A 23,757-nucleotide genomic window follows, 5' to 3' on the forward strand; every position below is an offset into this window, starting at 1 on the left:
CTCCACAGGGATTCTGCTGCACCTTCGGTGCTACTGTCTCTTCAGGCTCTGTTCCCTCCATCCCCAAATTGATTGTCTAGAAAGGCTGAATTTCTGCTGGGAGCCAGTGACTATAAGACCTTGCTTTCCCAAAGCTTACATCCTGTTGCAGGTGATAGGAAGACGCTGGGCCCCCAGGGGCCCTCTGAGTCACATTTGCGTAGGGACATGACAGGAGTGAGTCTCGTGGGTACTGGCCCCAGAGGGGAGTGATGCAGGTGGAGGGACAGTAGAGGTGGCAAGTCTGAAGTCTTGAAACCTGAAGGCATGGGGGAGGCAGGTAGTGAAACATCAGGGGCCCATTTCTGTTCAGCTGTTCCCCTGGGCAGTTCTAAGGTTGACAAGTTTGGAAAAGAGGCCCTTAACTGGGGACAGGAAAGACATAAAGTCGTTTCCCTCAGGGCCTTTAAGGATCTACTTTGTGATAAAGGACATTCGGGGCTTGAGCTGACTTGACCTGCCAGGTCCCTAAATAACCCAGATCCAACCCCTTGAACTCCACCGCTCTCCAGACTCTGCAGCTGAGTGATGCTTACAGCCCAAGGACCCCCACCTCACGACAGGTTGGAGATGAGAGATGGCTCCGGCAAGGGAACACAAATAGGTGGCTTCTCTAGTTTGCATCGAACTTCCCTCCAAGTGACGGGACCCTTTGTGTGGTCTTGGGTCCACAAGCCCCACTTGCTTCCTGTGCTCACTGGGAGCACAGGCAGGGCCCCACTGGAACCCCTGCCGTGCCACCGCCACGGTGCTGGCTGTTGCTTCCTGCCCCCAGGGCCAGCACGCCCTGGGGAGGGGCCAGGCCCGCCCTGCTCTGATAAGGCGCGAGGGCTGGCCTCCGAAGGAAGCTCCACGGAGAGAGAGGAGAAGGAAGCACACAGTGGTCTGCAGGTGTGCGGGCTGCAGCCAGGAGTGGCTGACGCTCCAACCCCCACCTCCAGCCCCAGCCCCTTGCAGGGAAGGTAAGCCGGCCGGTGGCTGAAGACCCAAGGACCCTTCTCTTCCTCGCCCTCCGGCAGCCCCTCTGCCCAGCATGCCTCTCTCCATGTGGCAGCCTGGACTTTCCACTGCCCTAGAGAGGCTTTGGCTGGTTTGGGATGATGGAGCTGACCTTTGGGCCTGACTGGAACTATTTTCTGACCTGGGCTCACAACCATTTCTAGGGTGGGCAGCTGCCAGTGTGGGCTTGGGCTGGGCCGTGGGCTGAGCAAGCTGACGGAGGTTGTGCTTAGCTCTGGCATCGAGCTGGGTGATGTCGAGTGAGGCCCTTCTTATTCTTACCGGGCCTCGTCTTCCCGTCTGCAAGAAGGGAGAGGGCTGGGCAACACAGACTCTGAAGGTCCCTTCAGCCCAATCATTTGTGACGGAGGGAGGGTCTGAGGTTCGCCTGCAACAGCTCAGCTCCCAGCGTCTTGCTGCTGCCGTGGCATTCTGCCTTACGGGCTTGCCCTCTGGGCCCCCGCCTGTCCCGGGCACCACAGGCAGCCTACCAGGGCCCAGCTGCCCACCCTGCCTCCTTCCCACCCTCTCCCCAGAGTTGCCGCAGCCATGGCGGGGATGAAGACAGCCACCGGGGACTACATCGACTCGTCCTGGGAGCTGCGGGTGTTTGTAGGAGAGGAGGACCCCGAGGCCGAGTCGGTCACCCTCCGGGTCACAGGGGAGTCACACATCGGTGGGGTGCTCCTGAAGATTGTGGAGGAGATCAGTGAGTGCCCACCGCCCCCATTGCCCACGGGGTCCCCTGGCACTTCCGGGCCAGCCCTGCTACGTGGCCCTCGATAATGGAGTCACAGTGACTCAGGCACCAGCTTAATCATTTGGTTCCAAAAAAGACATTTCCCCAACTTAACTTCCCCTCCCTCCCACTGTCTTTCCTCCCTTCCTCCCGCTCCAACGGGTTCCACTAAGACCCCGAGGAGCAGACCTGGCCACGGTCCTCCGTTCACCCACTTCTGGGGCAGGAGAGGCCTTGCCTGCGCTGAGGCAGAGATCCCATTCTGGGGGTCGAGAGGAGCCCAGAGGGGGCTCCTGCTGACGTGGGGAGGGGCTCCCACACCCTCTCCCCGGGCGGAAGGAAGCCCTCAGCAGGCTGGTGACAGGCCCAGCCTGGGTGAGAAGGCCCTGCCCCCACAGGAAGTTACAGCACAGCCGCCTCTGGTATCAGCCCTGGAGGGGAGCAGGGCCACTGACGCGGGGGCTTCTCATCGCCTTTCCCTGCTGGGGGTGCGGGCTGCCCCTTCCTGGGAGGGCGGCGGGCCCGCTCTGATAGCCAGAGCCGGAAGGCAGGCCCGCGATAGTGCCAGCCTGGGTCCTGGGTCCCCCGGGGGTGGGGGTGAGTGGGCGGCCCGGGAGGGAGGTCAGTGGCTTGTGGACAGCACAGGGCCGCAGGGCAGCCCGGCCACAGGGCTGAGGCGGTGAGGGAAGCCTCGAGAAGGCAGGGCCCAAGGAGGTTGTGAAAGCAGAAGTGGAGAGTAGAGGGTCCCTCAGGAGACCGGGTGTCAGACAGAGACTCAGGCAGGCTTGGCCGAACAGGGCGGAGAGGGTGAAGACCGGGTGCTCCGGGAGAAGAGCCGGTTGGCCCCGGGGCTTGGCCCACAGCAAAGCGTGAGGCCTGAACAAGGGGCCAGCCGGACCCACTCCTCCACCCGCTGCAGGGGCCCCCCGGGGTCAAGTCCCTCCAGCTCCTGTCCCCAGCCCCCACTCACTCCTTAGCACATCCGAGGTCGACTGATGGCCATGCTGGCTGGGCCAGCCCCTGATCTGGAGCGCAGCCGGGCAGGTGGGACCCACCCTTTAGCTGCCGACACAGGCTAAGTGTTGGCTGCCAACACAGGGGCTGCGCCTAGCCCGGGACAGTATGAATCCTGAGAGGGGGCCACAGCAGGGAGGAGCAAGGCCCCCAGAATGGGATCTCTGCCTCAGCGTGTCGCTGGGGCGTGGGGGCGTGCAGTGCTGAATTGGAGCCTCTAGGCTGGGGAGGACTCCTGGAGTATGACAAGAAACGAGGCTGGGGTGAATGCCATAAGGCGTTTTGGACTCCGTCCCGGAGGTGGAGGGCAGCTGTGCCGAAAGGTTTCCAGTGGGAGGCTGTCAGGCTAAGGCAGGCCCCTTGGGTCGGGTGAAGATGGACAGGAGGTGAGTTTGGGGGAGGGCTGGCATTGGTAAAATGTGGTGGCTAAAGTGAAAGGGAGGAAGCTCGGGCCTGGCAGGAGAGCCGTTGTCACCCAGCCCCCAGGGAGCTGCTGAGGGGAGGGGGCACCTCTGTCCAGTGTCAGGCAGAGTGCGGTGAAGTGGGGCCTTGAGGGCTGCGACTAGGAGTCACCGCATTTATAGTCCCAGAGCCGGGCACACGGGCTGGTGAAAAAAGGTGTCTGGAATGATCGAAGCCAGTGGACGTGCCCCTTAGCCAGTGGCTTGTGGGTTTCTGGCCTGGGGCTCACAGCAGGAAGATGAAGGCCTAGACTAGGTGAGACCCCGGGAAGAGGCCGAGGCTAAGGAGGGAGAAGAGGGTCCTCGGACTGAACCAATGGGCAAGCACGGGGGCAGGCCAGGAGAGGGGGCCAACGGGACAGAACAAGAGCAAAGGGTCAGGAGGAGACGGGGAGTGGGTGCCACAAAACCAAGAACAGAGTGAAGGCACAGAGGGCGACAGGGCAGGAGGAAGAGGGAGGAGGGTGGCGCAGAGGACGGGACCACTCCCCAGGAAGGGCTTTGACGCTAGTGGGCTCTGCTCTTCCACTGTGCTCACCTGGCACCAGTTCAGGCTCCTGAAGGGAAGATGGAGAGGAGAGCACGTGTCCTCCTTCACCAGCTGCATGACCTCGAAGTGCTCGCATTTCTATCCGAAGGCCCATGCGCCGTGTCGATGCGGCCGCACGCCTGTGTCACAGACACCATGCAGTCACCACGTGGCGGCAGGCACTGCGCAGTGTCCATTGCTGCTCGCATCTCAGGAACCAGAAAACTGAAGACCAGAGAGGTTCAGGTCTTGGCCAAGGTCACAGAGCTAGTAACCACTAGATATTCATGGAGTGCCTGCTGCTGCGTGCCCGGCACAACCCCAGGCCCTGCAGTTGCCTCTGGCTCCCAGGAATGCCAGAGAGAAGCCATGAAGCCAGGAACTGTGGGAGGAAACAGGAGGTGCTGTACGGGGGAGCCCAGTGCACCGGAGTGTGTGAGATGGGAGCACGAAGATTCTGGGTTGGGGGCTCCCCTGGGAAGTGACTCCCCTCAGTAGCAACTGAGCCCCGGGGACAAGCAGGGTTAGCCAGCAAAGAGCCATTCTGCCATGACCTCAGTCCTAGCCCCCAAGCCAACCCCGCCTGGCCCTGCCCCTGGCCTGGGCAGGGGAGGGGCGGTCACCACCTCTGAATTCCAGGCTTGTGCTCAGCACTGGGGGCAGGGCCCTCCAAGGCTGACGTGGCCCCCCTTGCCTGTGGCCTCACAGAGCGGAAGCAGGACTGGTCAGACCATGCCATTTGGTGGGAACAGAAAAGACAATGGCTGCTGCAGACCCACTGGACCCTGGACAAATACGGGATCCTGGCGGACGCCCGCCTCTTCTTTGGGCCCCAGCACCGACCTGTCATCCTGCGACTGCCCAATCGCCGTGCCCTGCGCCTCCGAGCCAGCTTCTCCCAGCCCCTCTTCCAGGCTGTGGCTGCCATCTGCCGGCTCCTCAGTGAGTCCCCGGCTGGTCCCCACTCTGCCCCCTGCGAGGGTCCTGCCAGGGGGCACGTTCCCTCCCTTTCCAGGCCCAGCTGTTGTCACCTCGACCTTGCTGAGCTGTTCCCCATCCGGCTCGTGGGGCTGTGCCCTGCCCCGAACTGCCCATGGGTGGGGCGGGAGGTCACAGGGCAGAACCCCAGCCCCCGCTGAGACCTCTGCTCCTCTCAGGTATCCGGCACCCTGAGGAGATGTCTCTGCTCCGGGCTCCTGAGAAGAAGGAGAAGAAGAAGAAGGAAAAGGAGCCGGAGGAGGAGGTGTATGACTTGACCAAGGTCGTCCTGGCCGGGGGTGAGTGCAGGCGGGGCAGCCCAGGGGCGGCCACAAGGGCAGGCCCCAGAGGCCTGGGGTCGGGGCCGGGCCTGGTTGACCGTGACCCGCACTCCAGGCGTGGCACCTGTGTCGTTCCGGGGGATGCCAGCCCACTTCTCAGACAGTGCCCAGACCGAGGCCTGCTACCACATGCTGAGCCGGCCGCTGGCACCGCCAGACCCCCTGCTGCTCCAGCGCCTGCCTCGGCCCAGCTCCCTCTTGGACAAGACCCAGCTCCACAGCAGGTGCCTCGCCTGCCGGGTCTTCACCTGCGCTTGTGCCTGAGCCCCTGCGCCCAGAGCCCACACCCTCCCCTGTGTCCTGCTCGTCCCAAACCCACGCCTGTCCCCAGGCCTTTCCTGCACGTGTGTGCTTGCCCCAGCCCCTGCCCAGCCCCCCAGCCCACCCCACTGCCCCCGGCTCAGCCCTGACCCAGCCTCTGCCTGCGCTGCGGCCCAGGTGGCTGGACTCGTCGCGGTGCCTCATGCAGCAGGGTATCAAGGCGGGGGACATGCTCTGGCTGCGCTTCAAGTACTACAGCTTCTTCGACCTGGATCCCAAGGTGGGCTGGGTCAGGGAGAAGGGGTGTCTGGATCAGTGGGACACGGGGACCTTGCATCGGGGGTCTGGGCTCTAGGAACATTAGACACTTGTAGGGGTCTATCCATCTGTCCATTTGTCCATCCACACCCGTTTATTAACTCCATCGACATGGTGCTGGGCCCCGGTTGATGGCAAGACCTGTTTCTCAAGGACCATCAGGGAGATAATGACCACAACTCAGTGTAGACGGTTGTGGGTGCCCCTGGAAAGGCTGCTCAGGTGGGAGGCACCCACACCTGCACTCAGGGAAGGCTTCCTGGAGGCGGTGGCACTGGGACCTGCAGGGACTAGGGGCAGGTGAAAGACGAGGCTTTGCGGGCAGGCACCTGTGTGCCTCTCTCCCTCCCTGCCTGCCATCCCCACCGGCAACCAACAGCCTCCATGAATCCATCCGGAAAACCTCCAGGTGCTCCCTCTACCTGTGGCCCCACTTCTCTGAACCGCCTTCACTGCAAAACTGCTAAGCGCCATTGTCTCTAGAACCCTGGGGTCCAGCGTCTTTGCTCCCCGCAAGCCTTTCCTGTGGGTGCCCCTCGACTCCCTCTCTCTCCTCAGCCAACTCTATCCCAGAGTCTTCTATCCTGGAGTCCCTGTCCTGCTGAGGTGACCATGCCTTCCATGCTATCTGTCCCCTGCTCACTTCCCGTCCACTTCTTTTTTTTTTTTGGCTGCGCCACGCGGCATACAAGATCAAACCTGCACCCGCTGCAGTGGAAGTCTTAACCACTGGATGGCCAGGGAAGTTCGCCATCCACTTCTTACTTGGCCACTTGGGATCCCCACGCGCACAAGGGTCTGCAGCTGCCCTGCCCAGGTTCCTCAGCCCTTCCTCCTGTCTCCACAGCCTCTGGGAGTTGCAGGCTCCAGGGCTCCATTCCCCAGCCTCCTTCTCTCTACCCTTTCTCCCAGGAAGATCCAGCCTCCTGGATTTAAGGGTCATCTCTGTGCTCTTTATAGATTTACCACCTCCAGCCCAGACCTCTCTCCCCTGAGCTCTAGACTCTCATGTCCAAATGGCTGTCTCTGCTCTGGCACCTAACAGGCATCTCAGCTTCTGCCTGAAACAGAACTCTTTTTTTTTTGAAAGTAGCCTTCCACTAGGATAAGCCTACTTGTTTTGGACATAGTAACCTTTTAAAATTATTTATTTATTCATTTGTTTATTTATTTATTTGCTGCATTGGGTCTTCGCTTTTGCCCGCAGGCTTTTCTCTAGTTGGGGCGAGCGGGGCTACTCTTCGTTGCGGTGTTCAGGCTTCTCATTGCGGTGGCTTCTCAAAGCACAGGTTCTAGGTGCGCAGGCTTCAGTAGTTGCAGCACACAGGCTCAGTAGTTGCAGTGCATGGGCTCAGTAGTTGTGGCACGTGGGCTCAGTAGCTGTGGCACTTGGGCTCAGTAGTTGTGGCTTGACGGGCTCTAGAGCACAGGCTCAGTAGTTGTGGCGCACGGACTTAGTTGCTCGGCCGCATGTGGGATCTTCCTGGACCGGGGATCGAAGCCGTGTCCCCTGCATTGGCAGGTGGATTCTTAACCACTGCGCCACCAGGGAAGTCCTGAAACAGAACTCTTGATTCCAAGTCTGCCCAGCACATCCTCCCACCATGGACTCATGGCAAAATCCCCACACTTACACTATTCTGGGTCTTTCCGTTTCCCTCTCATCTCATCCCTCCTTGTGTCCTGTTGATCCTTCCTTGAACTAAACATCCCAAACCACCCGTTCCTCTCCATCCCTTCGTCTGTGCAGCGTCAGGCTCTCTCGTGTGAGTTGCTGCAGCCCCTCCTAATGGGCCTCTCTCCTCCTTTGGCCTCCCCAACCTCCACGCAGTATCTGGAATGAACGTTTACAGGTGCATTAGGTCCTGTCAATCCTGCTTAAAAGGCTCCTGTGGGTGCCTGCGGCCCAGGACCTTGCTGATCTGGCCCTGGCGCTGCCCACTCCCTCCCACCTGCCCGGCCCCCCTTTCCTCTCCGTCCACATCCCCGTGCTCCTTCCTCTCCTCCAGGCTGTTGTGCCCTTTTCCCGCCTTCCCTGCCTTCTTTTGTTTGTTGGTTTTTATTGAAGTATAGTTGATGAACAATATGATCTAAGTTACAGGTATACCATATAGTGATTCACAATTTTTAAAGGTTATACTCCATTTATAGTTGTCATAGACTGTTGGCTATGCTCCCTGTGTTGTACAATATTCCCTGCCTTCTTTTTATTTTTTAACTAATTTTTTTTGGCTGTGCTGCGCAGCTTGCAGGATCCCCCACCAGGGATCACACCTGGGTCCCTGGTAGTGAAAACACCGAGTCCTAAGCCACTGGGCCTCCAGGGAATTCCCATCCCTGCCTTCTTTTGGATTGAGTAGTTCTCATGATTGCATTTACCTCCTTTATAAGAGTGTATTATCTCTGCTGCTTTCTTTTCTCTTTTTAGCAGTTGCTTTAGGGGTTATGATTACCATCCAGTGAAACACCGCTTCACTACAGTGTAAGAACCTTACAGTGGGATCCCGTCTTCCCCTCCCAGCCTCTGCGCTCTTGTTATCACACACTCCCCTTCTACATACGTCAAAGCCCACGATACATTGTCATCCTTGTTGCTGTTATTCTTATTTATTTATTTATTTTGCCGCGCCGCACAGCTTGCAAGACCTTAGCTCCCTGACCAGGGATCGAACCCGTGCCCTTGGCAGTGAAAGCACGGAGTCCTAACCACTGGACTGCCAGGGAATCCCCTGTTGCTGTTATTATTATGATGATGACTGTATTGAGAAATAAGTCATTACCGTATAATTTGCCCGTTTAACATTTTCATCATCCCCAAAAGAAATCTCACGCCCATTATCAGTCACTCCTCACTTATCCCCCACCCCTCCTAGCCCCAGGCATCTACCAATTTCTGACTCTATAGATTTGCCTGTTCTGGACATTTCATGTATATGAAATCGTGCAACATGTGGCCTTTTGTGGCTGGCTTCTTTCACTGAGCGTAATGTTTTCAAGGTTCATCCACGTTGTAGCCTGTCTCAGTGTTTCATTCCTTTCTATTGTAAAATTATATTTCATTGTACATATATGCCACACTTTATTTATCCATTCATCAGTTAATAGACATTTGTTTTACCCCCACTGGTTGGTTGTTATGAACAATCCTGCCATGAATATTCATGTACAAGTTTTTGAGTGGACATATATTTTCATTTCTCTTGGGTGTATATCAATACCTAGGAGTAGAATTGTTGAGTCATCATCATGATTATTTTTACTGTAACCAGTCCATTATTTTTTTAACATCTTTATTAGAGTATAATTGCTTTACAATTGTGTGTTAGTTTCTGCTGTATAACAAAGTGAATCAGTTATGCATATAAATATGTCCCCATATCTCTTCCCTCTTGCATCTCCCTCCCTCCCACCCTCCCTATCCCACCCCTCTAGGTGGTCACAAAGCACGGAGCTGATCTCCCTGTGCTATGTGGCTGCTTCCCACCAGCTATCTATTTTACGTTTGGTAGTGTATATATGTCCATGCCACTCTCTCACTTTGTCCCAGCTTCCCCTTCCCCTTCCCCGTATCTTCAAGTCCATTTTCTAGTAGGTCTGCATCTTTATTGCCATCTTGCCCCTAGGTTCTTCATGACTTTTTTTTTTTTTTTTTAGATTCCATATAAAAATATGGAACGCTTCACGAATTTGCGTGTCATCCTTGCGCAGGGGCCATGCTAATCTTCTCTGTATCGTTCCAATTTTAGTATATGTGCTGCCAAAGCGAGTACAGTCCATTATTTTTTTATTACACTTTTAGTTTTGAGATAACTGTAGATTCACAGACAGTTGTAAGAACTAATATGTGAGATCCCAGATACCTGGAGACTCGTTACCCAGTTTCCCCCAACGAGTATCACAACCAGGACCTTGACATGATACAGTCAAGACACAGAAAAGTTCCATCAGCCAATCGTCCTGCAAATGCATTTTTAAAATATGGAAAGCAGTCTTTTCTCTCTGCCTACACACTCACCATTCCCTGCCGGGTCTTCACCTTCCTGTGTATAGATCTGGATTTCCAGCTGGTACCATTATCTGTCTGCCTGAAGGACTTCCTTTAACATTTCTTGTCAAGCTGGTCTACTGGTGATGAATTCTTTCAGCTTTTGTATGTCTGCATAAGTCATTCTTTTGCCTTTGATTTTTTTTTTTTTTTTTTTTTTGCGGTACGCGGGCCTCTCACTGTTGTGGCCTCTCTCGTTGCGGGGCACAGGTTCCGGACGCGCAGGCTCAGCGGCCACGGCTCACGGGCCCAGCCGCTCCGCGGCATGTGGGATCCTCCCGGACCTGGGCACGAACCCGTGTCCCCTGCATCGGCAGATGGACTCCCAACCACTGCGCCACCAGGGAAGCCCTTGCCTTTGATTTTGAAAGATATTACTTGTTGTAGAGTTCTTGGCTGACTTTTTTTTTTTTCCTTAAAAATTCTGCCTCACAGTCTTTTGGCTTGTCTCTCTTTGTTTATCTGTATGAACACACGTTTTTTTCTGACTGCTTTTATGATTTTCTCTTTATCACCGGTTTTAAACAATCTGATGATCACGTGCCTTGGTTCGCTTCAGGTTTCTCATGCTTGGGGTCCATTGAGCCTCCTCAATCTGAGTTTATAGTTTTCATCAACTTTGGAAAAATTTTGGCCTTTATTTTTTCAGGTGTATTTTCTGCTCCCCCCTCTTTTATGGGATTCTGGTCACATGACTATTAGACTGCTTAAAATCATCCCACAGCTCACTGATGCTCTGTTCAGTGTTTTTTTTCCCCCAGTCTTATTTTTCCCTGTTTCATTTTGGATAGTTCTACTGCTCTATCCTCAAGTTTACTAATCTTTTCTTCTCCCGTGTCTAATATGTCATTAATACCCTGCCTAGAAGTTCAATTTTGACCTTTTTTAATATTTTCCATCTCTCCTTAACATGCTCATGCTTTTCTCTACCTTCTTGAACATACAGGATATATTTAAAATAATTTTTTTTAGTGTTTCTGTCTACTAATTCTATTATCTGTGTCATTTCTGGATTTACTTTTATTAACTATTTATCTCCTAATTATGAATTGTACTTTTCTGCCTGTTCTCATGCCTGGAAATTTTTTTGTTTTTTGGAAAAATTTTTTTTGATGCCAGACACTACAAATCTTATGTTCTTGGGTCCTGGATTTTTTTTTTTTTTTTGGTAGTGCTTTAAATATCTTTAAACCTTGTTTTGAAGTTAAGACAGTTGGAAACAGTTTGCTCCTTCTAAGGTTTGCTTTGAACATGAACTAATCATTATAATTTATAATAATTAAATAATAATTAATTAGATCAGAAAAAAGCATCTTTTAATCTAGGGCTAATTTACCCCATTACTGTGGCAAGAGCCTTCTGAGTATTTTTTTTTTTTTTTTTGCCACACGGCTTGTGTGATCTTAGTTCCCTGACCAGGGATTGAACCTCGGCCCTTGGCAGTGGTCACCACTGGACCACCAGGGAATTCACGTGTTCTGAGTATTCTGATGTTATATATATGATGAGGCTTCTCTAATCTGTGTTGGGAGTATGAACTATTCCCACCCTCATGTGAGCTCTGGTAAGTGTTCCACCTGCTCCTTTTACTGTTTCTTTCTAGCCTTGAGTTATTTCCTTACACACATGTGCTGATCGGTACCCAGCTAATGACTAAAGAGGAGCCCTCTGCTGATTTCCATCCAGAGTTTTCTCTCTGTGCAGCTCTCTCCTCTGCAACACTCTGTCCTGTGAATTCTAGCTGCCTTGGACTCCCCAGATTCTCAACTGCACCTGCTCTTCTCAGGGAATATGCTGGGCTCCGTTTGGGGTCCTCCTCTTGGCTACAGCAGGCACGCTTGCTCCAGGCAGCAAGCTGGGGCAACCTCACCATTCACTTGTTTCCCTTCTCTCAGGGATCCCTGTTCTGGTGGTCTGTTGTCCAGTATCTAAAACCTGTTTGGTCTTTGTCGTTTTCTTTGTTTTAATTAAATTTTAGGGAATTCCCTGGAGGTCCAGTGGTTAGGGCTCTGTGCTGTCACTGCTGAGGGCCCAGGATCAATCCCTGGTTGGAGAACTAAGATCCCACAAGCTGTGCGGCCAAAAGAAAAAAAAAAGCTTAAATTTTATTTTTAATCAAAGTAACATATGGTGGCTTAAAGAGTTGAATAGTCCTAATAGTAATAACAACAATTTAAAAAAAAAAAAAAAACAGCTCCTTACCCCACCTCTCTTTATCCCAGATTTCTGATCCCTAGAGACTATAGGTTTTGACTCTGTAGCTTTTTATTCTAGTGTTTACATCTATATGACAAGCTTATGTATGTCTATTCCCTTGACTTTTTCATTTCACGCATAATCTATTCACTTTGTATGAAAGGTGAAGATTTATCTGTCTTATATCCTCCCTCCTTCCCCCACAACACACGCATCTCTTTGCATCTTTGCAGTTGACCTGTGTTGTAGCTTTTGGTTAAAACAACATGAGTGTGGCTGTAAATAGTAACACATATACATAACGTTCTTAGCTAAGCCACAGAGTAACTATACTTCCTTTCTTGGTTTATTTCTTTTCTATTAATTGTCTGTCTGTGTACAATTAGAAGAGAGACCCCAAAAGGCTATCTGTACACTCTCTGTGAGTTTGTGGCTTGCCATGGGGCATCTTCAGAGTGATGAGGTGGGATGTTCTATAACCAAGCCCCTCCAACATTGCAACCTAAGGACGATGCCCCTTTCAAAATGATCGATCACCTTAGGATATCAGTCAGTGTTATTTCCTGGTCAGAACTGTGGAATGGTAGCAGTCTAGACCCACTGCTTAACTGTTGTCCTTGAACTTCCCTTCACTATTTCCTGGGAATTCCTATATTGGATTTCTTGATTCCTGGATCTCTTGTGTTCCTTTTTCTTGACTGACTCCCTCATCTTGATGGAGCATATATTTCAATAGCTTCCCCTAAAACGGTAAAATAGTAATAGCTTCCCCTAAGTGGTTTGAAATCCTGTGTGTTTGAGAAGGTCTCTGTTCTACCCTCACTTGCATGATAGTTTGGCTAGGTACAGAATTCTAGGATTGAAACATTTTCCTGCCAAATTTTGAAGCCACCTTCCCATTGTCCTCTAGTTTCCAGTGTTGCTGTTGGGGAGTCCAATGCCATTTTTTATTTTCAATCCTTCCACGTGTGACCCTTTTAATTTTTCTTGAAAGGGGAGGGGAGGCCCCAGAAGCTTTTAAGAATCTTCTTGGGAGTTGCCTGGTGGTCTAGTGGTTAGGATTCAGCACTTTCACTGCCCTGGCCTGGGTTCAATCCCTGATAGGGGAACTGAGATCCTGCAAGCCATGCAACGTGACCAAACAAAAACAAAAGCAAAAACACCAAAGAATCTTCTCCTTATCACTTGGTGTTTAAAAATCTCTCAGTAGTATGTCCTCGTATGAATCTTTCTTCATTGATTGTCCTGCACACTTGCTGAGCCCTTTCAAATCAGGGTCGTCCAGTTCTAGAAGAATGTTCTATACAATCTCTTTAATAATTTACTTCTCTCTATTTTTCTGCTTTTTTTTTTTCCTGGAACTTAGTAGATGTTAGACCTCCTAGATTAATTTTTAAAAGAAAAAAATTAGACATTTATATTTTCTTTCTTTTTTTAAGGCTTGTTGTCTTTTTGTTCTACTTTCTGGAAAGTTCCTTGACTTATCTTCCAAATGAGCTATTGAATTTTTAATTTCTGCAACTGTCTTTTTAAATTCTAAGAGCTCTTATTTTCTGACTGTTCCTTTCTGAAGTGTTTTTTGTTTTGTTTTGTTTTGTTTTTTAGTGTAACATACATTTAGAAATATTCACAAATGTAAACCAACAGAACTTTACCAGCCTTCAGAAGCCAAGCAGTATTTCCCACAGGGGGAACCACTAATGTTACTGCTAACACCATAGATTAGTTTTGCCTGTATTTGAAATTTACATAAATGAAATCATGCGATCTGTACTCTTTTGTGTCTGGCTTTTTTCACCCAGCATTATGCTTGTATAAGTCATCCATGTTCATATAGTGGTAGCATGTTGCTCACTGGTGTGTAATATTCCATGCTGTCAATGTACCACAACTAATTTTCCATTCTATTGTTGATGAACATTATGCAATTTTCAGTTTGGGCTATTATGAATAGAGATACTGTGAACATTCCAGCATATGTTTTTGGTGAACATATGTACACGTTTCTATAAGGTATATATCCAGAGGTGGAACTGCTGGGTTGTGGGGCAGGCATTGGTTTAGCTGTAGTAGATAACTACACACTCATACACCCCCACCTGCAGTGTATGAGTTTCAGTTGTTCCACAACTTCACCAGCAGGTATTCCCTACCTTTTCCATTTTAGCCATTCTGGTAGGTGTATAATAGTATCTCACATGGTATTTTGTTTGTTTCTTCAAGCAGCTTTACTGAGATATAACTTACATACCATAAAAATTGCCCACTGTGAGCAGTTTATTTTTAGTAAAGTTATATAGCTGTGCAACCACAATCCAGTTTTAGAACATTTCCGTCACCCCAGAAAGTTCCCTAGTGCCCATTTGCAGTCATTCCTCATCCCACACCCAACCCCAGGCAACCAATGATGTGCTTTTTAAAAAAAATTTATTTATTTGTTTGTTTTTATTTTGGCTGCACTGGGTCTTCGTTGCTGTGTGCAGGCTTTCTCTAGTTGCAGCGAGCTGGGGCTACTCTTCGTTGCGGTGCACTTGCGCTAGGTGCCCGAGCTTCAGTAGTTGTGGCACACAGGCTCAGTAATTGTGGCTTGCGGGCTCTAGAGCATGCAGGCTTCAGTAGTTGTGGCATTTGGGCTCAGTAGTTGTGGCTCACGGGCTCTAGAGTGCAGGCTCAGTAGTTGTGGCACACGGGCTTAGTTGCTCCACGGCATGTGAGATCTTCCCGGACCAGGGCTCGAACCCGTGTCCCCTGCATTGGCAGGTGGATTCTTAAACACTGCGCCACCAGGGAAGCCCTGATGTGCTTTTTATGTGGCTTTAATTTACATTTCCCTGATGACTAATCAAGTTGACAACTTTTTCGTATGGCTATTAGCCATTTGGATATCCTCTTTTGTGAAGTTTCTTTCCAAAATTTTTGCCAGTTTTTATATTGAGTTGCTTGTCTTTTTCATATTGCTTTGTAGGAGTTCTTTATATATTCTGTACCTGAGTACTTTGACAGATAAATATATTGTGAATATATTTTCCCACTCTGTGCTTTGCCTTTTCATTCTCTTAGTGGTTTATTTTGCTAAGCAGAAGCTCCTAATTTTAATATAATGTGAGTCGTATTTTTTCTTTTATGATTAATATTTTTTGCATCCTGTTTAAGAAATCTTTTATTCTAAGATCACACAGATGTAGGCCTATTTTTCTCCAAAGACTTTATTGTTTTAACTTTGATATTTAGATCTTTGACCCAAATGGAATTGATATTTGTATGTAGTGTGAGGTAGGGATACAAAAACTTTATTAATTTTTAAATTAAAAAAAAATGTACCATATGGGTATCCAATTGACCCAGGTCCATTTACTGAAAAGAGCATCCTTTCCCCAGTGATGGCAAGATCACCTTTGTCTTAAGTCAGGTGAACATATATGTGTGGGTCTCTCTCTGACTCTCTTTGATTACATTGATCAATTTGTCTCTCTTTGTGAATGCCATGCTGTCTTAATTACTATAACTTTATAATCACGTTCCTTTTATTTATTTATATTTTAGTTTTATAAAAAACTTATTTATTTATTTATTTTTGGCAGCGTTGAGTCTTTGTCACTTCGCGTGGGCTTTCTCTAGTTGCGGGGAGTGGGGGCTACTCTTCGTGTGGTGCACGGGTTTCTCATTGCGGTGGCTTCTCTTGTTGCAGAGCACGGGCTCTAGGTGCACACTCTCAGTAGTTGTGGAGCACGGGCTTAGTTGCTCTGCAGCATGTGGGATCTTCCTGGCAGGGCTCGAACCAGTGTCCCCTGCATTGGCAGGCAGATTTTTAACCACTGCGCCACCAGGGAAGCCCTGCATTGGGTCTTTGTTGTGTGTGGGCTTTCTAAAGTTGAGGCGAGCAAGGGCTACTCTTCGTTGTGGTGCGTGGGCTTCCCATTGCGGAGGCTTCTCTTGTTGCGGAGCACAGGCTCTAGGCATGTGTGCGTCAGTAGTTGTGGCTCACGGACTCTAGAGCGTAGGCTTGGTAGTTGTGGCACACGGGCTGAGTTGCTATCTTCCAGGACCAGGGCTTGAACCTGTGTCACCTGCATTGGCAGGCGATTCTTAACCACTGTGCCACCAGGGCAGCCCCACGTTCCTTTTAAAAATAGTGTCCTGTTCTTGTTTTATGAGTGCGGTATTTTGTCTCTGTAAGGATTCTGACTGGTGTTGTTTGAAGTTTTTTCTGCTCCCTACATTGTCTTTATTTCCTCCAAGCTCTTTTTTTCCCCTGACTATAGTTCATGGGTCTCTGTTGTTCATTCCAGCAGCTTTCCTAAAATGTGGGTAATCCCTGCCTGTCTTTTCATATTTAGAAGTAAGGCTCTAAGAAGCCAGTTGGAAACCCTAAGTGAATGAATAGGGCTTGGCATTTTAGGCCTCCTGGGGAAGATGGGGCAGGAATGCCACTTTCTGTGGGGGGTTTCTCTTTGGCTTCTCAGCAGTGAATGCTCTGATCTCCTGACTGGGGAATAGAAGGCTCATTGCCAATGTCTTTGGTGACAAGTGGGGAAGGGCTGGGGATGTCTCACCTTTCAAAATGCCAACTTTCCCTTAATTCAGCTGTTTTCAGCACAATGCCCCCCACACCCAGATGTACCAAATGCAGGGGTACCTCTGGCTCAGCATCTCGAGAGTAAATCTCTGGTTTCTACCTGGTGCCAGCTGGCTGTCACTTGGCTGCAGGGAGCGGGGAGGGAAGTGCTCTCTTTATAGACTTTCTGTGGTCCTCATTTCAGCCCACCCTCGCCTCCCAGAGGATCCCAGACCTGAGCCTGTCCGCCATGTGAACTGGATGCCTTTGTTCAGATCTTAGTTTTTTTGCTGTTTGCTTTCTGATCTTTTTTTTTTTTTTTTAACATCTTTATTGGAGTATAATTGCTTTACAATGGTGTGTTAGTTTCTGCTGTATAACAAAGTGAATCAGCTATATGTATACATATATCCCCATATGCCCTCCCTCTTGCATCTCCCTCCCACCCTCCCTATCTCACCCTTCTACGTGGTCACAAAATTCATTAGTGCGTTTGCCATAGAACAAGAGAGGGAAAAGGGTGTGAGATCCCAGCTCTCCTTCCCTGCAACTCAGTTCCTGTCCATGTTTTTGCTTGTTCATCTTCCAAAATTTTGTTGGTATCTCTCACCAGCTGTAGTTGTCTCCCCTCTCTCTTCTTTGTCCTTCTGGGTTTATCCTTTTTATGCCTTTGCTATCAATTTTGGCGGGTTTCAGAGGGAGCGTGGGCTTGGTCTTCTGTGGGAAACTAGGATCCCCCTTTGAGTTCCTTCTCTCTGGAATGTTCTTCCTACCACTCTTCCCTTCAGTGGCTTGTCCATCCTCAGGTCTCAGTGCAGCTGCACCCCAGTTCCATTTTCTCTCATCACCATCAAACTTGTGGGCTTCCTGCCTGAGCACACAAGTGAGATGCCCTTTGGAAGCTACTTTCTTTCTCGCTTTGATTGTACTCTTGAATCACTTCACTTATTTACCGACGGGTTTACTCGGTCCCCATTGTCCATTCAGCAGCACGCAGGGCACACAGTAGACAAATGCTCCATATCTTCACAAAGAGGTTAGAGGGGAGGGGCTGCCGCTTTCCTGGGCAGATGGGGCTGGCAGGCTGGGATTGGGGTTGCGGAGCCACCAAATGAGCTTGCACAGCACAGAGGGCAGGGCTGAGGCCTGAGGCTCGCAGGAGCTGGCTGCAGGGGGTGGTCAGGGCAGTTAGCACCGACCAACCCAGCCTCCCCTCCCACCACTCCAGACAGACCCAGTGAGGCTGACGCAGCTGTACGAGCAGGCTCGGTGGGACCTGCTGCTGGAGGAGATTGACTGCACTGAGGAGGAGATGATGGTGTTTGCAGCCCTACAGGTGCCGGGCAGGCCTGGGGACCCCGGGTGGCTAGGTGCGCGCCAGGCCCAGGGCAGGGAGGGTGTTCCGGCGGGGGCCCACCTCCGGGGAAGCCCAGCTGAGGGCACTGTTGGGCTAAGGGGCTGCCCGCTCAGTCCTCCCTGGTCACGTGCTCCTCCCAGTACCACATCAACAAGCTGTCCCAAAGTGGGGAGGCAGACGAACCGCCTGGCACAGACCCGGGGCTGGATGACCTGGATGCAGCCCTGAGCAACCTGGAGGTGAAGCTGGAGGGGTCGGCGCGCACGGACGTGCTGGTGAGGAGGGGCCCCAGTCAGGGGTTGGGGTCAGGGTCAAGTGCAGGGACCAGCACCCCGCTGACTCCTCTCCTCCCCAGGACAGCCTCACCACCATCCCAGAACTCAAGGACCATCTCCGGATCTTCCGGTGAGTCTGGGCCCAGAATTGGCAGCCCTGCTGGAGGGGCCCAGTGTGGAGAGAGGACAGGAGGGAGGGAGGAGGCCTGTCACGAACCTCCCACCTCACCCTCAGGCCCCGGAAGCTGACCCTGAAGGGGTACCGCCAGCACTGGGTAGTGTTCAAGGAGACCACGCTGTCCTACTACAAGAGCCAGGACGAGGCCCCCGGGGACCCCATTCAGCAGCTCAACCTCAAGGGTGAGTGAGGGCGGATTGGCCAGGAGAGGGACAAGGGCTGTGTGCTGGCCAGGTGAATGCTCTCACTTGTCTCCTCCTGGGGGCGGGGAAGATGCCCTCTGACCTGTGGCCACTGTGCAGGACTGGCCTTCACCCAGGGCCCTCTCAACAGGGCTCCCTCTCCCAGCCTAGCCCACCCCTTCTTCCTCCAGGCTGTGAAGTGGTCCCTGATGTCAACGTCTCAGGCCAGAAGTTTTGCATTAAACTCCTGGTGCCCTCCCCTGAGGGCATGAGTGAGATCTACCTGCGGTGCCAGGATGTGAGTGAGGGCTGGACAGGGGCCAGGGCTGAGCCAGGCCAAGGGCAGGGGCTGAGCTAGAGCCTCGCCAGCCCCTCACCTCCCTCTCCCCCCCCCCCCCCCCCGGAGCAGCAGTACGCCCGCTGGATGGCCGGCTGCCGACTGGCCTCCAGGGGCCGCACCATGGCGGACAGCAGCTACTCCAGCGAGGTGCAGGCCATCCTGGCTTTCCTCAGCCTGCAGCGGACAGGTGGCGGGGGCTCGGGCAACCACCCCCAGGGCCCTGATGCCTCCGCCGAGGGCCTCAACCCCTACGGGCTTGTTGCCCCCCGCTTCCAGCGAAAGTTCAAGGCCAAGCAGGTGCCAGAGGGAGTAGGTGGCGGGAACAGCCAGAGGGTTTACCTGGCCACCCTTGCCCCTGGATGTCCACAGAGCCTTCCTGTGGAAATGCACACGCTCACTCGCTCCTTTTCCCACCTGGGTCCCTGAGACTGAGCGTGCTGCTCCCCACCCTCTGTGGGGGTGTCACGGTCCAGCTGCCCATGTCCACCTCAGGGCCCGGCTCAGCTCACATGTGCTGAACAGTGAGAGGGTGCACTCGGGTGGACCCACACTGGGCACTGGCCCTGCCCCAGGCTCAGCATCCTGTCTTCCTGATGGGGACAGGCAGGGGGTCTCAGGGACCTTGGCAGCCCCTCACCAGCGTTGTCCCACAGCTCACTCCACGGATCCTGGAAGCCCACCAGAATGTGGCCCAACTCTCGCTGTCTGAGGCCCAGCTGCGCTTCATTCAGGCCTGGCAGTCCCTGCCTGACTTCGGCATCTCCTACGTCATGGTCAGGTATGAGTACCACCCCAGTCCATTCTGCTAAGCACCATCTCTGAAGATGGTGAAGCCATCTGAAGCCTTCCTTCCTGTCCTCTGCGGGGAGCCCTTACCGAGGGCAGCCTGCGTGCACCCCCTTCCAGCCTGCAAACACAAGAGAGGGATCAGGTGGGGAGAGCAGGAGATCCCGCACCCGTCCCAGCTCTGCCATAGACCACTTCCTCTCTGGGCCTTGGCAGCTGATCTGTAGGACAGGGTTGGGTGGCTGCTGTGACAGGAAGTGCCCCCTGTGACTGCCCATTTTCCAAGCCTGCAAAGATAGGAGCAAATGGATGATGCTGCTACCAAAAAAAAGTTGCTGTCGAAAAGCATGGACTGATGCTGCTAAACGCTATCATTGTGATTATAGTAATTAACCCCCATTTTCCAGATGAGCAACTTGAGACCCAGAGAACCTAAGAGATTTACTTGCCAGCTAGCTGCTGAGCTCCGCACCTGGCTGTCTGGGAGAGGTCCGGGGCCACGAAGGGTGGGGTCCCGGCTCACACTCTCCCCTTGGGCACCAGGTTCAAGGGCAGCAGAAAAGACGAGATTCTGGGCATCGCCAACAACCGACTGATCCGCATCGACTTGGCCGTGGGTGACGTGGTCAAGACCTGGCGCTTCAGCAACATGCGCCAGTGGAATGTCAACTGGGACATCCGGCAGGTGGGCCCGGAGTGAGGGTGGGGGAGGGACACGGGCTGGGCCAGACCCAACCAGGGCAAGGCTGCTCCCTTCACCCCACCCCCGACCAGCCCTCTGACTGCCCACCCCACAGGTAGCCATTGAGTTTGACGAGCACATCAACGTGGCTTTCAGCTGCGTATCTGCCAGCTGCCGCATCGTGCATGAGTACATTGGGGGCTACATCTTCCTGTCAACGCGGGAGCGGGCCCGTGGGGAGGAGCTGGACGAGGACCTCTTCCTGCAGCTCACAGGAGGCCACGAGGCCTTCTGAAGCCTGTCTTACTGCCCCCGCCCCACTCACCACCTTCCATGACCGCTCCAAAGCCCACACCCTTTGGGATTCACTGCCCACATCCTCTCCAGACGTGCACTGACCGAGCTGGGCACATTCACCCACTGTCACTGGCCTTGTGTAGACCAGGGACCTGGCTGGGCCAGACTCTGCCATCCCCCAGCTTAGGGAGAGGGGTCTCTAGTTTGTACAGCACCCGCCCTTCCCTGTTTGAGTGACCAAGACCAACACCTCTGACCTAGCTGTAGTCCCTGAGCACATGAGGAAGACTGGCTACAGCTACAGGATGATGACTCATAGGTTCAAATTGGAGTTTCTCTTTTGTTATCTTTTTACATTAAAAAAAAATATTTTATTGTTGGGTCATCCTTCTTCCTCTGGAGCTGTGCTCGGGGTCACTCTGACACTCTGTTTCTTCATTACCAGCCAAGGAGAGGGGCTTTCCTGAGAGAGAAAAGAGTTGGTTAGAGAAGGGAGAACGAAGTCAGTCTGGGGTTGGGAGCTGGGAAAGAGGTGAGGGCAGAGGGCACAGGCTTCAGGCACAAAGAATAGTGGTGGGGTGGTAGTTCTTACGGGTGGGGCGTAGCTGCAGGGCCTCCTTGAAATACTTGGGAGGCAGGACGCCATCAGCGTTCCCTGGAGTCAGGATCACCCCATTAGCAGAGCGGAAGAAGGGGATTCCATCTGCAGACAGAGCCAGAGATGTGACTCATGCCCTCTCTGAAGGCCTGGGGCAATACCTGCTGTGTCCAGACTCACCTGCCAGGGCCAGGGGCCCGTTGATGAACACAGCCACTTCGCAATTTGGCCGCATGCCTGAGTAGACAATTGGAGCTGGGGTCTGGGGCGTCTGGATTGTGGTTATCAAACCTGGGTGGGCTGCGGTCCTGAGCTCACTGGGGTGCGGGTGGGGAGTTGCTCCTGCATGCAGGGCTTGGGCTGCCCCTGGACAAGAGGCTATGACCCTTGGAGGAGGACCTGGGAGCACAGAATGGGTGGGAGTAGCTTGGGGGGGCACTGACCACTGATGACACCAGGGTCCCCAAGCAGTCCCGCGGCCAGATGGATGTGCGTCCTCCCCCGGCAGGATAGGCCCTTGAGCAGGATGGATGGCCAGTGCTGCCAGAATGTGCCATGGACGAGCACCAGGGGCAGGGCCTGTGGGGTCTCCAGGGGAATCAGCTCCAACTCAGGTACCTGGGATGGATGGGGAATGGGCAGCAGTGAGACCCCCTCACAGACAGGGGTCTCACATGGCTCTCCCACTTGTCCCCTTAGCTCCCACCTTCAGGGAGTGACCCTGATTGGCCCGGATGAGAGGGCCGGCGCTGGGCTCCCCTGGCTGCAGGGCGAACCGCTGCTTCCCATTGGTGTCCACCACACGCTGCACATCTTCAACTGAGAAGCTGCAGAACTGGGGCAGCTGCAGGAGGGTGTCCAGGGGCACAAAACCATCTGTGGGCAGGCAGAGTGGTCAGGAGCTGAACTTGCCCTGGCCTGGGCCACAGTTAACAGGGGAAGCCACAAGCAACAAGAACAGAGCCTGTGCGACCTTTAGAAAGTCTCCCCTGGGACTTCCCTGGTGGCACAGTGGTTAAGAATCCGCCTGCCAATGCAGGGGACCCGGGTTCGAGCCCTGATCCGGGAAGATCCCACATGCCGCAGAGCAACTAAGCCCGTGTGCCACAACTACTGAGCCTGCGCTCTAGAGTCCACGAGCCACAACTACTGAGCCTGCACGCCTAGAGCCCGTGCTCCACAACAAGAGAAGCCACCGCAATGAGAAGCCCGCGCACTGCAACAAAGAATAGCCCCCACTCGCCGCAACTAGAGAAGCCCGCGCGCATCAACGAAGACCCAAGGCAGCCAAAAATTTAAAAATTAATTAAGTAATTAAAAAAAAAAAGAAAGTCTCCCCTTTCTGAGCCTCAGTTTCTCAACTTATATGGGAATAGGATCTGCCTCATGGAGGGTCACAAAGATCAAGTGACCCTTTTGAGCACAGTACCCAGCCCAGAGGGGACACTCAATAAACATCAGTTGCCCCAACACCCCCGCAGTGCCCAGTCTTGGGATAAGTGTTTATTGGACCACTGGGCTGGAGGCATCACCAGGCCTGGCCCAGATAGAGGCTCCTCTCCCAGTCTGCCCTGGACATTATACTGGGCTCTGGGCCTCGGTCATCCGAAGGGATGTGCCTTCTGTGCTGTTCTCATAGGACTGCGGTGGGAGCCATGAGGGAAGGCAGTCACAGACGGGCTCACACTGCTCCCTGGGCTCCAACCACTCCTGGGCCCAGCCTCTAAGATGCTCACTTACCGGGCCCCATGGGAAGCCCCAGCTTCAGGGCCCCGTGGCGCAGGGCATAGGACAGAGCCTTGGACAGTTGTACATCCCGGTCCTGAAAGAGCCCAGAGGCGGCCGTTAGTCCCCGTGGTGACCCTGCCCTGCTGCTCACCCTGAACTCAGTGATCTGCTGTAGGAGACCAGAGGGAGAGGAGTCCCTGTGCTCCCCGAGAACAGCACAATCCATCTGCCCCCACTCCCACCCCACCAGCATTTCCCAGGGAGCAGGACCCCCTCCCCTGCCCTCCCACATTGGGAGCAGGGGTGAGGGTGGAGGGGGCGCACCTGTTCCCGGGGTCTGTGAACCCTTCTACCCTTGGGCCCTGCTGCTTCCTGCCTCCTTCCTCTAGAGGCGTTCATGGCCAAGACCTGTGGGGAGCAGTGAAATGTGGAGACTGTTAAGGACCTTCCCATGTCCCCACGATGCCCAGAAAGTCACAAAGCCTCAGGATGTGAGAGCTGGGAGGGAGATATTCAGATTTCTAAATTCACTTCCCACCCCTAACTCCCTGGTGCAGATAGGGAAACTGAGGCCCAGCAAGACTTGCCCATGGTGACACTCTGTCAGCCACAGGGCCCAGGGAAGTCAAGCCCCTCCCTGCGACCCAGGCTCCTGGTCTGCCCCGCAAAGCGGGCCTGGGGAGGTGGGGCCGGCAACCAGGCTAACGGGGCAGAAATGTCTGGGCCGGCCAGAGAGACAGAGCCGGGACAGCCAGGAAGGCTCACCGACTCCGGGGGCCGGGCAGCTGAACCGGACGGGCCCGTCAGCTGACCCCGACGGGCCCTGAGCGCCAGGACCGGCCAATGAGAAGCCGAGGAA

General features: G+C 53.1%; 2 protein-coding genes and 1 non-coding gene across 5 annotated transcripts; 1 reads left to right on the forward strand and 2 right to left on the reverse strand.

Annotated features, from left to right (window-relative positions):
* Nucleotides 1-852: 852 nt before the first annotated feature.
* On the forward strand, nucleotides 853-20,943 carry FERMT3 (fermitin family member 3). Its single transcript, XM_029208426.1, has 15 exons — nucleotides 853-1,001; nucleotides 1,575-1,747; nucleotides 4,490-4,723; nucleotides 4,939-5,058; nucleotides 5,156-5,324; nucleotides 5,539-5,641; nucleotides 17,704-17,811; nucleotides 17,973-18,107; nucleotides 18,188-18,237; nucleotides 18,343-18,467; nucleotides 18,659-18,765; nucleotides 18,871-19,104; nucleotides 19,461-19,585; nucleotides 20,137-20,278; nucleotides 20,391-20,943. Exons 2-15 carry the CDS (start codon nucleotides 1,588-1,590, stop codon nucleotides 20,568-20,570), a joined length of 1,992 nt encoding a protein of 663 aa, XP_029064259.1. The 5' UTR covers nucleotides 853-1,001; nucleotides 1,575-1,587; the 3' UTR covers nucleotides 20,571-20,943.
* On the reverse strand, nucleotides 9,343-9,449 carry LOC114887862. The gene has a single exon (XR_003791623.1). It is a non-coding gene; the product is annotated as a U6 spliceosomal RNA (small nuclear RNA).
* Nucleotides 20,872-23,699, reverse strand: TRPT1 (tRNA phosphotransferase 1). 3 transcript variants are annotated; one of them, XM_029208428.1, is made up of 8 exons: nucleotides 23,664-23,699; nucleotides 23,223-23,306; nucleotides 22,911-22,992; nucleotides 21,877-22,046; nucleotides 21,614-21,788; nucleotides 21,351-21,407; nucleotides 21,165-21,275; nucleotides 20,872-21,035 (listed from the first exon to the last, which is right to left on the reverse strand). In XM_029208428.1, the coding sequence occupies exons 2-8, from the start codon at nucleotides 23,295-23,297 to the stop codon at nucleotides 20,944-20,946; spliced, it is 762 nt and encodes a 253-aa protein (XP_029064261.1). In that variant the 5' UTR covers nucleotides 23,298-23,306; nucleotides 23,664-23,699; the 3' UTR covers nucleotides 20,872-20,943. The 3 variants fall into 3 exon arrangements, with proteins under 3 accessions (XP_029064261.1, XP_029064262.1, XP_029064260.1); XM_029208429.1 differs by lacking the exon at nucleotides 21,165-21,275; XM_029208427.1 differs by lacking the exon at nucleotides 23,664-23,699 and having other exon boundaries at nucleotides 23,223-23,351.
* Nucleotides 23,700-23,757: the final 58 nt, after the last annotated feature.

The sequence above is a fragment of the Monodon monoceros genome, unplaced genomic scaffold, assembly GCF_005190385.1.
Source record: "Monodon monoceros isolate NGI ecotype Baffin Bay Population unplaced genomic scaffold, NGI_Narwhal_1 Super_Scaffold_7, whole genome shotgun sequence".
NCBI classification, from domain to species: Eukaryota; Metazoa; Chordata; class Mammalia; order Artiodactyla; family Monodontidae; genus Monodon; species Monodon monoceros.

Bases quoted from the DNA above. Each gene is read 5' to 3' on its own strand.
- FERMT3 (XM_029208426.1), top strand. From the start codon at position 1,588: ATGGCGGGGATGAAGACAGCCACCGGGGACTACATCGACTCGTCCTGG. The intron at 5,059-5,155 runs GTGAGTGCAGGC...CCCGCACTCCAG, and splicing joins CAAGGTCGTCCTGGCCGGGG to GCGTGGCACCTGTGTCGTTC. The intron at 5,642-17,703 runs GTGGGCTGGGTC...CCACCACTCCAG, and splicing joins TCTTCGACCTGGATCCCAAG to ACAGACCCAGTGAGGCTGAC.
- TRPT1 (XM_029208427.1), bottom strand. From the start codon at position 23,351: ATGGGAAGGTCCTTAACAGTCTCCACATTTCACTGCTCCCCACAGGTC. The intron at 22,047-22,910 runs GTAAGTGAGCAT...GCCTGCCCACAG, and splicing joins GGGGCTTCCCATGGGGCCCG to ATGGTTTTGTGCCCCTGGAC. The intron at 21,276-21,350 runs GTGAGTCTGGAC...CTCTGTCTGCAG, and splicing joins CGGGCCCCTGGCCCTGGCAG to ATGGAATCCCCTTCTTCCGC.